Source organism: Armigeres subalbatus, chromosome 1 (assembly GCF_024139115.2).
Source record: "Armigeres subalbatus isolate Guangzhou_Male chromosome 1, GZ_Asu_2, whole genome shotgun sequence".
In the NCBI taxonomy this organism is placed as follows: domain Eukaryota; kingdom Metazoa; phylum Arthropoda; class Insecta; order Diptera; family Culicidae; genus Armigeres; species Armigeres subalbatus.
The window spans coordinates 194,627,764-194,640,974 of NC_085139.1; the positions used below are offsets into that span (position 1 = coordinate 194,627,764).

The 13,211-nt window shown below is 39.7% G+C and overlaps 2 protein-coding genes across 8 annotated transcripts in view; one reads left to right on the plus strand and one right to left on the minus strand.

The window, feature by feature from the left end:
- Positions 1 to 13,211, plus strand: part of LOC134205641 (protein sidekick) — a 351,195-nt gene that overhangs the window by 301,524 nt on the left and 36,460 nt on the right. For all 7 annotated transcript variants that reach the window (XM_062681079.1, XM_062681083.1, XM_062681084.1 and 4 more), the window contains one exon: positions 7,434 to 7,610. In XM_062681079.1, coding sequence (XP_062537063.1) covers positions 7,434 to 7,610 — 177 coding nt within the window. The remainder of the gene's footprint in view (positions 1 to 7,433; positions 7,611 to 13,211) is intronic.
- On the minus strand, positions 10,897 to 12,645 carry LOC134209540 (uncharacterized). Its single transcript, XM_062685518.1, has 2 exons — positions 11,202 to 12,645; positions 10,897 to 11,134 (listed from the first exon to the last, which is right to left on the minus strand). Exons 1-2 carry the CDS (start codon positions 12,633 to 12,635, stop codon positions 11,084 to 11,086), a joined length of 1,485 nt encoding a protein of 494 aa, XP_062541502.1. The 5' UTR covers positions 12,636 to 12,645; the 3' UTR covers positions 10,897 to 11,083.

The following is a 13,211-nucleotide window of genomic DNA, read 5'->3' on the forward strand; positions in this document are numbered from 1 at the left end:
TGCATCTTGCTTCAGTAGCTACAATCACGGTTGGAGCTGTGAATCTGTGCATTATTACAAATGAAAAAAAAAACCATGGGCTCTTTATGAAACTATGCGCGAAATATCATTTGCCACATTTGTCATGTTTTTTAAATTCCTGTTCTCTGTGATGTAGGTACTAAAAAGTACGTCGATTTCTTCAATTAAAGATCAAGAAAAGTTGGACGATAAAAAGAGCTTTTTGAATGATTTACCATCGGTGTTGTGTCCGTCCTTCGAAAAATTGTAATTGTAGTAGTGCAACAGCGAGAAATACCACAAACACTTATTAAAAAAATACGAATTTGCTCTAGACTTTGGAAGTTCCATACAAAGATCTAGAAATACCCACGACTCTGCAATGTTACATACATATTTGGCAAATAGTCAAACAACATGACAAAATTACAAACCTTAAGGACAATCCTCACGGAATCCAAATTTGAAAGCGTTTTCGTATGGAACAATACAGAACCAACGCACAACTGTCATTTTCATTATTTCATGCATGCTGCGACTGTATATTTAGTTGATTCTCTGAATATTGACTGTTATATCACAGATAAGGTATTTGGAGCATCTTCAATCCTCTTGTATTCAAATTGTATTATTACTTTCGATGATATTCAAACTGTACTTTGAATGTAAAATGCTGCATCTTTTGTTATACTTAGGGCGTTACTCATGCTCGCTTAACTCTTGAACGGCTTATTTATACGTTTAAAACTGGTTTAATGCCTAATTGGAGGTTAAAGCCTTTAGTAAGAAAGAGGCGCCTAGAAAATACTTCTCGAGGGCGTGAGGAATTCACGACTTTGCGTGCTAGAAAAAGTTATCCGTATAAATAATTCTTATTACAAACATTTGAATCATTTGTTTGAGAAACTGAATAAGTCCACTTCACACAATTTCGAGAAAACAACGAAAAACCATGATTGCTTTTAAAAGTGCGTGGACATATGTAGTTTCTCAAACAAACGAAAAAAAATTCATACATTCCTGAACAAAAATTTTGTTTTCGTTTTTTTTCGACAGAATACGTATTTTTGGAAGAGGATTCAGAATATACAAAAATCTCATTTTGGCCAAAAATGTTACATATGCAATTTCTCAAACAAACGGTTCATTTACACATTTGCTCAAAAAATGACTTATGCCACACTTCAAAACTCCCCCCTCTAAAAGAGGGAGGGTCTTCTTCTTTCTGGAACTACTATTCACCTTGATCACAGTTGAAACCGCTTGCATTTTAGTTGAAAATTGACTGAGAACGAACTGTTTTAAATTGTCAAGATTCGTCCCGGCTGTTTAAGGGTTAAATCCTTGTACCAATTTTTAAATATGTAGTACATAGAAACATTAGGGCTTGAACGTTAACGTGGCGTTGCTGTAGTAATTGATTTTTTTTTCTTCAAATTTTGCTCCTGTTCTCCTGTTAAGCCATTAGGCTTATCTAATATTAATGCTTCTACTCCAACCTCGAGATCTTTCAAGATCCAGTATTGTGAGGGAACCAAAACATGTTGAGAATACGCGATTAATCCATTTTACTCTAACATTTTGAAGATGTATTCAATTATACACGATTTGTACAAAAGCTTAAATATGTTTAAATATTTCCTTAGTAGATTGATATGCTTATATTAATCTATTTGCGAGGCTTCGGCTTTTTAGTCTGGATATTTTTAGAACAACCGTTTAAGATCTGTTCCAACGTTTCGACAAGTTTTTGTTGCCTCCATAAGATGGATATTAGGGTGGTTAAAAAAACACTTTTTCAAATTTTTTGATGGGCCGCCTTCTTATTCGGTTCTATTTGATGCCCTGATGCTCTGGACAAAATTTCAGCCAAATCGGTCAACGTTTGGGCGGTGCTAAACTCGTTGGAAGTTTATATGGAAAAATGTATGCAGAAAATTCCAAAAACAGTGATTTGCAGTAGGACGGCACTATTTACGATCAAGTTCCATGAAACTCACCCAGTTCTTGTTCTTTATTAGGCAAAGATATTAGCATTTTACTGAAGTGCTGTAGGGGTGAATTTATTTCTTTTCAAAGGTAAAAGAAACGAAATTTGCTCAAACCCCACTTCAGAGAAATACTAATAACTTAGCCGGGAAAACTCTAATCTTCTCGCGGTTTTCTGCATAACATTCTGTATTAACCCTTTTGTTACCGACAAGAAAAACACCCTTAAGTTACCGACAGGGTACCCGGGTACCGGGTACGTACTTAAAATGATCATAACATTGTTAGTTTTTCACCGATTTTGACGATTTTGGTTGCTACGGATGCAGGAACTTACCCGCTATACGATACATGTTACAGAGAACCGATTTGGATTACCTGGTAACCGGAATTCCGGATTAACTGGGCCAAGTCCCAAAGTATGTATAAATTAAAGATATATATTCAACCAAATGAAGATTTCTTGCGTCATGACTAATAAACTTCGGTGGAAATGTAAAGAATATAACTTAACCATGTTACAGGACCATCTTATGATTAAATCCCGGAACGGTTATTCCGGAAGCAGGTTCCCGTCGGGCCTAAAGTGGCCACAAACTCATTCTGATGAAACACTGGCAATATGGGTATTAAAATTCATGAAATAGTTTCGGAAGCATGATCTGATAAGTTTTTGGACCATAGGATGGTTTGACAACGAACCGGTCATCCTGGAACAGATTCCCATGGGGCATACAATGGCCACAAACTCATTCTGAAGAAACCCTGGCAATATGGGTATCAACATTCATGAAATTGTTTCGGAAGCATGATCTTATAAGTTATTGGACCATAGGATGGTTTGACAACGAACCGGTCATCCTGGAACAGGTTTCCGTAGGGCCTCAAGTGGCCACAAACTCATTCTGATGAAACACTGGCAATATGGGTATCAAAATTCATGAAATTGTTTCGGAAGCATGATCCGATAAGTTATTGAACCATAGGATGGTTTGACAATGGATGGGTATCAAAAATCATGAAATTGTCTCGAAAGCATGATCTTTTGGGTTACTAGACCATAAGATGGTTTGACAATGGACCGGTCATTCTCAAACAGGTTTCCGTGGGGCCCCTCATTTAGAAGAAACTCTTGCTATCTTCTTTTTCCGTTATTTCTTATCAAAAAGACTTGTAAATTCTTGACAGGTACTCAGAAATGATTTATAATGAACCACAGGCGCTGTAAGTATCATTGGTGTTTGCTGAATAATTTACAAAAATAAAGACTAAAATTTTCAAATTTTTTTATTGTGACAAAATGGGTCAAAAACGTGACAAAAGCGGGACGTGATAAAATCGGGTCGAAAATGTGATAAAGGGTTTCTTCTAAATGAGTTTGTGGCCATTAAAGGCCTTTCGGGAACTTGTTCTAGGATGACTGTTCCGGTTGATATCCATCCTATGGTTTCAACTTTATTGATAACATATTTCCGAAACATTTCTAAGAGTTTTGATACCCATATTGCCAGGGTTTATTCCAAAATAGTTTTTGGCCCCTACGAGCCCTCCTGGAACCTGTTCCAGAATGACCGTTCCGGTTCATATTCATCCTATGGTCTCAACTACATGGAAAACATGTTTCCGGAACAATTCCAAGAATTTTGATACCAATATTGCCAGGGATTCTTCCAAATAAATTTATGGTCACTTTAGGCCCTTCGGAAACCGTTCCAGAATGACCATTCCGGTTGATATCCATCCTTTGGTCTCAACTACATGGAAAACATGTTTCCGGAACAATTCCAAGAATTTTGATACCCATATTGCTAGGGTTTATTCTAAATGAGTGTTTGGCCCCTACGGACCCTCCGGGAACCTATTCCAGGATGACCGTTCCAGTTGATATCCATGGATGGATTGCGTCACTGGCTTGAACATTGATCCTCCAAACGTGCATTTCGCATAGATTTTGGCCCAAAAATTGGAAAAATATTTGTAAGGCTGTATGAATTGTAATAAATTTGTGAAGCGAAGTTGAAAAATGCAGCGTCCCGCGAAACGACATCTGGTCACATTATGTATTTAGCATTGTACGATAATGTTTCGTGACGATGCTTTCAATTACCTTTTGTTCTAAGTGAAACATCTGTTTCTCTGTGATATTACTTCAAATTTAACAAATAGAGGTATGGAAACTGTATGTTCATGGTTCAACAATAACTCTCTATAAATGAAAACTTTTATTCCACGTTAGGATAATTACACTTGCACACAATAAACATTCTAACACTCGTAGGACGACAAAATCATACAAAGTAATGTCACAATTCAAACTGATCTGATGGAAAACATTCCAATGCATATCTGTCTGCTGGTTGTTAAAAATCATTAACACTTTCCAGTTCACTTTTTCATTTGAATAAAAAAGAGGAGCTAGTTAGCACTTTTTTCATCGTTCTTGATTAGCACCCATCTCCCCACATGGTCGGTAGTTGAGCTATTGAGTGCCGTTAATGAATCCATGCATAAAACATAATGTTTTGCTTTGGTTTTGTTTCGATTTCTGTATTAGTTATACAGCCTGCCAGACGGCTGTGCACGTAGGGATCATTTAAAAATGATGTCGGAAATCTGTGGGAGGGATCAATAATTTTATGATGGTACTCTCGTACAGAAAAGCAGCAGGGACGTTTATAAATTTTGAAAAAAATATTAACCTTATATTTGAATCCCCCCTTGCCTCGATCGCAGTGCAAAACTGAGAATATAAAACCACAAGGCAGACGCCAGCTACTAGCACTGTTCGCAAGTAGCGTTTGTCGTTGCGTTGTATCGTTTGCTTCTTCCTTTTTGCGAACTATAAGTAGACGAAGCATAATACAGACTATGTTCTTGAGTAGAAAAGCGTCCTAGGCAAGTAGAAGCAAGGTAGAAAAACATCGGACAATGACGGCGACGGCCGGCAAAGGGTGGTGATGATACGGTCCAGACATACTGGGTAGGAAGACACCGCAGGTTGTTTAGTGGAAAAGTGTCTGTCGCTCACTCCTGTGAACCTGGGTTCAATTGTAGTAGGGTGCCTTCGAAAAATGTGTTGCCATGCCCTTCCTTACGATGGAAAATAAAACTGAAGAAATCCCGGCTGGTGTGTTTAGTGTTCGACATGTAGGGTTACGGTCCATATGTGAGAGTCGTCGTCCTTGCATCGGTGGTTCCTATACGTGTTAGGCCGATGGAAATTGAAATTTGGAATTAAATTGGTTTTTATTCCTATTTTTTATCTTGTATCAATAGAGTTATAGCTGCTGGCAACTATGAATAATTGGTTGTGTCCGATAGGAAGGCTCCTGTTTCAGTAAAATCAGATACAGCTTGTGTGAGCTTCTGAACAAATCTCCCACACTGTTTTCTTTCGTCTGGTTTGCTTTAGTCAGACCGTATAGGACGATTGTATATATGTACGTATAAAATAGAATCAGTCTGTTGCTTTGAGATAAATGAGCTGTCCACACTTTCGTTTTTGTCTCTTTTTATATCTGCCATTATAATGGGCTAGCCCAACGTTATAAAGAAGAGGAGAGAGCTTGAATACCGTTCGCCGATCATTATGTTTATTCTGTCTGGCATGTGCATGTTTTTTTAATTGTACTAAACGGTTCCACTTGCTATTGCAGAAAACTGTCACTGCAATTCAATATGGTGAACTAAGTATAAAAAAGCCCTGAAAAGTATACGAAAGCGTTTTGAGGTCATTCACAAATTAGGGACAGATGTCCTGCATTTTTCATTGCAGTTAGTTCAGTTAGTCAATAAAGCTAGACAAGGTGTTTACTTTAAATATATAATATGTTTAACACAAGAGAAAAATAAATACCAAAATCAATTGTGACCATCGAAATTACAAATCAAGAATTTAGAGAACAGATCTAGTAGATTTTTGAAAAAAAAAAGACGCTTCTTGTATATTTCAGTTCTAATGGCTCTGTTGATTCACCATTTCCTGTTTTTCCACCCAAAACCAAATCGTCTATTACGGAGATTATAATAATCGCAAGCCGTTTATGTGCAGAACGCAGAATAAGCAAAAAGGCACCAAGTAATTGCACTTTCCTCAGAATCTCATCCTTCTTACGATTCATCATCGTCGAATATTGAGAGGAAGCCAGATGAAGAGGGCTATTAGAAACTCAGTATAATCATGAATAGAGTGAGATGAGGGCCATAGAGGGGAAACGGTTTGATGAGTGAAGAAAAGATGTTTGAAAAGATTCCACCGCAGCTCCACTTTGATGTTAAATAAATGTCCCATGGTTCGTGTCGGCCCAACATAGTCGTGATAATATCACAGTACTTGAAAGGATGGCTATTGCGCCCTCTTAAACGGTTATGTTGGAATATTGTGTGCATTGGAAACTGTACAGTGTGTCTTAATAATTTTATACGAAATACCCAGATGAATCCTTCTAGCTGTGATAGCGCCTTTCTTCGTGTAATAAAATAATCTGGTGTAAAATTATCTGGTAGCTCTAGATCTAAAATTATTTGTATGGGACTCTGATTCTGAGATTCTCAATTCCTTAGCAAAGTTCATTTCAAAGTACACCGTCGGTTGATAATTGATTTTCTTTTGCATAGAACAACACTATTCTCAATTTTCTTAAAGGGGAATCGGGAAACGTCCTTGAGCGCGGAGGCTACTTTCAAAAAGCATACGTTTCATGTGAGTAATCTGTATTAAATTATTAGGCTAAAAAGCGCAACCAACTCTGGGTTTCTCATTCTACTTTACGTCTTCCGTGAACAAACATTAGATTCCGCCGTTTAATACCTCCTTTCAGGCAAACGAGAGCATAGCACAGGAAGATTATAATTACATTCCATCGCATGAGGCTGACGATGTGCGATGGTTTGCTCACCTTTTTTCGGTTGTTACAAAGTGTCTGTAATACATTTAATATATGAACTGATGGGGCCACTGTTGCTGTTCGTGTTCAAGGGAAACCGATGATTATCTGGAATGACATGCAACACGTTGAACGAACATCAGCTATCGCACCTCAAAGCTGTCAGAAGTGTGTTGCATTTGGGCTCCTCTCTAATTCAGGAAGAGAAACGTGATGGAAAAGTATCGAAGATGAATATTTTATGGCCAATCCAATGACGACACCTTCAACAGGTGTGCCCGACAAATGAGTTATGATTAGATTAGTAGAAAATAGAAAAATTATACATCTTGATTATACGTGATAAGTGGATTAGTGGATGCAGTCCTTTGTCGAATTTGTTGCTTAGGTCAAAGGTTCACGCTTACATAAGGTCAACAAGTTACCAACAACTTTCCTAATTTATTCGTCCTCGGTTGATCATTTTGGGATGATAGATGTATGAATATTAAATGTCACTTGCCCCAACTGAAGGACCAACTCAAATTACAACTTTCGCTGTTATTTGCTTCGTTTCAGGTTACCCTCAGCCGATGTATCGGTGGTTGAAGAATGGTGTCCCGGTGGGAGACTTCGACACTAGTCAGTACCTGAAAATCCAAAGTACAACTCGGGAGGATGCCGGGTCGTACCAGTGCCTGGCGAAAAACGATGCGGGGACGATTTTCAGCGAGAAGATCGACGTCGTGGTGGCATGTAAGTTTGACTTTGTTTTTTGGTAGGTCTATCTCCTGGTACCATAGAAATCGCTGGGAGAGTATTAATTAAAATAGTTTGTTTATTTTAGTGGCATATCATATACCACATATCGTGTACCCAAAAAACTAATCTTACTATTATTGTATACAATCTTGACTTAAGCTTAGCTTAGACTGACTATACATATCAGTGATTGCTACTCCGTGATTGATTAGAACTGGTGCAAATTGCATTATGATCCAAGTGAATAGTGGTTGGGATGCACCACGGAAAGTGATGTGACCTATGCAACTTTTACACAACAGTATTAGCATTTCCTGAATTTGTTATTCTTCGCGAGAATAAACACAATCACTCAAAGTGAGCGATTGTTCATTTGAATTCCGGATTAGGCGGCCCACTACACACCGGGAAGCACTACACAGTACACACCGTGTTATTTTTCCTATCTTTTGTCTCTTTGTAGCTTTGTCACCTAGTAATTTTGGAGCGGCGTATTTCGGTTTTCAGTTGTTTGATGTAACTGTACATTGCGAGTAAGCACGCGCCGGTGATACTTTTTCAAAATCATATTTGTCGTAGAAAAGAAATTAAGCATTCAATGACGACGATTTTTTTTTTGAATCTTTATTAGTGAGGTTTTAAGCCCTAGGCTAGTTAACCTCAGAAATGATGATGATTTGATTATTGTTCGTGCTTCCCGTATCACCTTAACGTAAGGAAAGTAAAAAAATGGGATTAAAATTGAAAATAAAGTAATATTTACGGCTGTTCAACCACATTGATCGGAAAGCTAATGTCAATCAGCAACCTTTATTTTATCTCAATTTTGAGTTTAAATAAGAATGTTCAGCCAGACATATTTTGTTAATTCACGTTTATTTTACATGTCGTTTTTTTCATTACTTTCGCGCACGTGTGTGTGAAGCTCGCCGTGACCGTGTTGGATTAGTGCGCTTTGAGCTGCACACGGTCGCTTCCCAGTCAACATAAAATCATAAACATAAAGCTTCCGAGCCTCTTGATAGGAGCCTTCCGAGCCTTTTGCGGGGAGCTTTCCGAGCCTCTTGAAAGAACTTTCTGAGCCTCTTGTAAGGAGCCTTCTGAGCCTTTTGAAATAACGTTGGCAGAAATTTTGATTATTACGTGAAATTAATTTTATCATGTTCATAAATAAAGCTTCCTACAGGAAATATGACTATAGAAGGCTTCCAAGCCTCTTGAAAAGATCCGAGCCTCTTGGAAGTAGGCTTCCAAGCCTTTTGAAAATATGCTTTTATGCCTATTGAAAAGGGGCTTCCGAGCATCTTGTAGGGAGGCTTCCGAGTCTCTTGAAAGGCAGCTTTCGAGCCAATTAAGCTCTGAGCCTCTTGGAAAATGAATTCCGAGCATCTTGAGGGCAGCTTTCGAGCCTTTTTGAAAGGAGGCTTCCGATCCTCTTGAAAGGAGCCTCTCAAGTCTTTTGAAAGGAGCCTCCCAAGTCTTTTGAGAGGAGTCTTCCGAGCCACTTGAAAGTAGGCTTCCGCTCCTCTTGAAGGGAGGCTTCCGAGCCTCTTGAACGGAGGCTTCTGAGCATTTTGCAAAGAGCCTCCCGAGCCTCTTGAAAGGAGCCTTCCGAGTCACTTGAAAGCGGGCTCCTGCGCTTCTTAAAAGGAGGCTTTCAAGCCTCTTGAAGGGAGGCTTCCGAGCCTTCTGAAGGGTTGCTTCCAAGCTTCTTGAGTTGAGGCGTCCAAGCCTGCTGAAAGGCGGTTTTCGAACCATTCAAAAGGAGGCTTCTCAGCATCTTGAAGAGACAATTCTGAGCCTCTTGAAGGAAGAATTTCAAGCCTCTTGAAGAAAAGCTTCCGAACCCCTTGAAAGGAGCCTTTCGAACCTTTTGGGAGGAGTTTTCCGAGCCTCTTGAAAGGACCCTTCGAAGCCTCTTCAAAGAGTTTTCTTAGCCTCTCGAAAGGGACTTCCGGGTCTCTTGCAAGGAGGCTTCTGAACCTCTTCACATGAAGATTCTGAGCCTCTTGAAAGGAGGCTTCCGAACCTTTTGAAAGATGTTCTCCAAGCATCTTGAAAGAAATCCTCCGAGCCTTTTGAAAGGAGGCTTCCGAGCTTTTAGAAATGAAGTTTCCGATCCTCTTGAGAGATGGCTTTCGATGCTTAGAAGGAGGCTTCCGAGAAGCACAGAAGGATGCTTTCTATTCTCTTGCAACGAAGCATTTGAGTTGGCCGAAAAAGAAGTTTTCCCTAACAGGCTGAAAAATCCGTTTGACCGAATACCCAACAAATAATTTGAGTTGAATAAGCTAGTTTTTTTAACTGTAGAATACTATTTTTGGTTGAATAAGCGCTGTATCAACTCACAATGTTCATTACAAAAAATGTTGGTTTTTAATGATTGTCATTTGGAAGAAAGAGCCATTTGGCCCATCTGCAAAACAACCTTCTTCGAAAAGTGTCGTTTGGCTGAATTAAAAAAAAAAAGTTCAGCCGAATAGGTCATTTGACAGAAAATGCCAGGTTATTTTTCAGAAAGGGCATTTTCGGGTCAAATGGCCATTCCTACCAAACGGCATTTTTGGCCTCATGATTTATTTGGTTAAATATTTTTTTCGGCCAAACTACCAGCTCGGCCGTATGTCCCTTTTGGCTGTATGTCACTTTCGGCCAAAATACATTTTTTGTCAAACCAGTTTCGACCTGATAATAGTTTCGGATAAACGTTTAATTTTTCTTATTGGGATTTGGTTAAATGACTTTTGGCTTAAAGACCAGTATCGATTTAAAAGTAGAGAATTTACGAAATTTCGTTCAACGGTCGTTTGACAAACAGGCTTTTTCACCGAAAATGTCATTTAGCCAAAAGGATGGATATTTTTAACTAAATTACCTGTTCAGTAATTGACATTTGGCCGTATGACCTGTTGGCCCAAATGATATTTCCGGCCAAATGGCCCTGTCGGGGTTGTGGATGAATAATGATCCTACCAGAAACCTTCTATTCCTAGCGAGGTGCCTTCGACTCGCTATTCCTGGGCGAGTGAGATTGGATGGACTGTATGTGGTGATCACAGTCCCGACACAAACGAACTCTGCCTCAATTACGGCCTTTCTTCCACGATTCTCGGTTCCAATAATTAACACACGCGACGTACAAAGCAATTACACATTTTATTTAAACTAGACTCAAACTACATTCAACATTTATTTCGACACTTAAGCACTAACATTTTATTTCTTACAACACTAACATCAATTGACTTATATCTAACGGAGTACAATTCGACCGACCAACCAGAGTATCTACGGATAACTAACTTAAATCTTATTCGATTCCACTGAACCCCACCACACGATCGAAACCTCTAACTCCGACACCCAACGACGGAGATCCTGATGGCATCGTTCCGATCTCTCTTCTCGCAGATCTCAGCGTCTCTCTATCGGTTTCGTTAGCTGCAGTTCAGGGGCCAGGGGCGTTATTAGGAAGGGTCCATCATAAACATGCTGGCCCACCCTGAAATCGGTGATTTCTGAAAATAAATAAACCTCTTCGACCAGAATAGCTGCGGGGAAGCGTGGGAAAGCTCAATGTTGCACCTTTTCATCTTGAATTGGAAGTGGTAACAAACAAATCTTCTCTACAGGACGTTTCGAAAATCCATTGCCGGTCTTCAGAGTGACCACCCTGACAACACCATCATCACCGGGGTGAAGTTGATGAATCCTAGCCATCTTCCATCGCAAAGGGGGTTGGTTATCATCGTGAATTACAACAAGCTTTCCTATCTCAACTTCCACTGGCGGTTTCCATCGTTTCATCCTACCTTGCATTTGCGATAAATAATCCCTCTTCCATCTTCTCCAAAAATGTTGCAATTTTTGTTGAACTACATGCCATTGCCTTAGACGATTTACGGGGATGGTTGTAAAGTCCTGATCGGGTAGATCTTGAATGGATGATCCAATAAAAAAATGGGCTGGTGTCAGCGGAACCAAATCTTCGGGGTCCTCGGTCAATTGGGTCAAAGGCCGCGAATTCAAACAACCCTCTATTTGAACAATCAGTGTGTTCATGTCCTCGAAGGTAAGAACATTCTCCCCAAGCACCTTCAATAAATGCTTTTTGGCAGATCGTACCCCTGCTTCCCAGAGGCCACCAAAGTGGGGTCCACTAGGGGGACTGAAATGCCACTGTATGTCCTCTGCAGTACATCCCTTTGTAATGGCTTCTCGGGTTTCACGATTCCGTAGGAAGTTGCTCAACTCAGTCAGATGGTTCTTTGCTCCCACAAAATTTGTTCCGTTGTCGGAGAAAATGTGGCTTGGTTTTCCTCGACGCGAGATAAACCTTCTCAAAGCCTGAAGGAAACTCTCAGTGGATAAATCCGTAACTAATTCCATGTGTATGGCCTTCCTACAGAAGCAAACAAAGAGTGCTACATATGCTTTCATAGCTGCTCGTCTTGGACCAGGTCTCACATATACCGGACCAAAGTAGTCTACTCCAGTGCGGGAAAAGGGTCTCGAAACAGTAACTCTCGTAGCTGGCAAGTCACCCATAAATTGTTTGACCGTGGAAGGTTTAGACCGATAGCATCTTAAGCAGTTATGGACCAGCTGCCGAGCAAGGTTCCTTCCTCCCAATGGCCAGTATTTGAGCCTCACGGATGCTAGCAACAGTTGAGGGCCTGCGTGCAACAATTTTTCATGGTAAGATTGAAGAAGTTTCCTAGTGAAAATGTGCCGACCAGGAAGAATTGGAGGGTGTTTCCTTTCTTCAGACTCCTCAGAATAGTTTAGCCTTCCTCCAATACGCAAAAGACCATCTTCTTTGGAAATAAATGGGTGAAACCATCTCAGCGGAGATTTAAGTGGAAGTGCGGATCCCTTGGACAAAGCCTTCCATTCCTCAGGAAACGATTCCATTTGGACTCTGCGAATTAGTATTCGTTCAGCTCTTTTCTTTTCGGTCGTGGTTAGTAGCTCCGTATTCCTTCTTCTATCTCTTGGCAGCTTCAGTAGATCCATCATTCTCAGCCAATACGCAGTACGACGGACCAATTCTTCGTAAGAGTCAAACTTAGAGATGTACCATTGGTTTAATTCGTCGCATGTCGACGCGGTGTTAACAGGCCTGGTAGCGGGTCACTTTTAAGTGACTTGGTCACTTTTTTCGGGCTAGTCACTAAAAAGTCTCTTTTTTCGACCTCAAGTCACTAAAGTCACTTTTTCTCGCAAAAAGTCACTATTTTCAACTATTTTGAAACTATTGACTAAGATTTTTTTATAAAGCTTTATGTATCCATCGAAAGATGCTTTCACACTTAAAATAAATCGCCGAATTCGGTAAAATTTTACCGAAATCTCAACAGCAGAACTGTTCGGCAAATAATTTCACTGATTTTCGGTGATTTTGACAGTTGAGCAATGGAAAAAAATACAAAAAAAATCTGTAAAATAATTACCGAACAATTCCGCTGTTGAGATTTCGGTAAAATTTACCGAATACAGTGGAATGAGTTAAGTGTGTTGTTCATGGTGGAAATGAAATTACGGATCTTGGAAAAAAATGATCACTCTGAAACATCGCCAGCCATTTAACTCGCT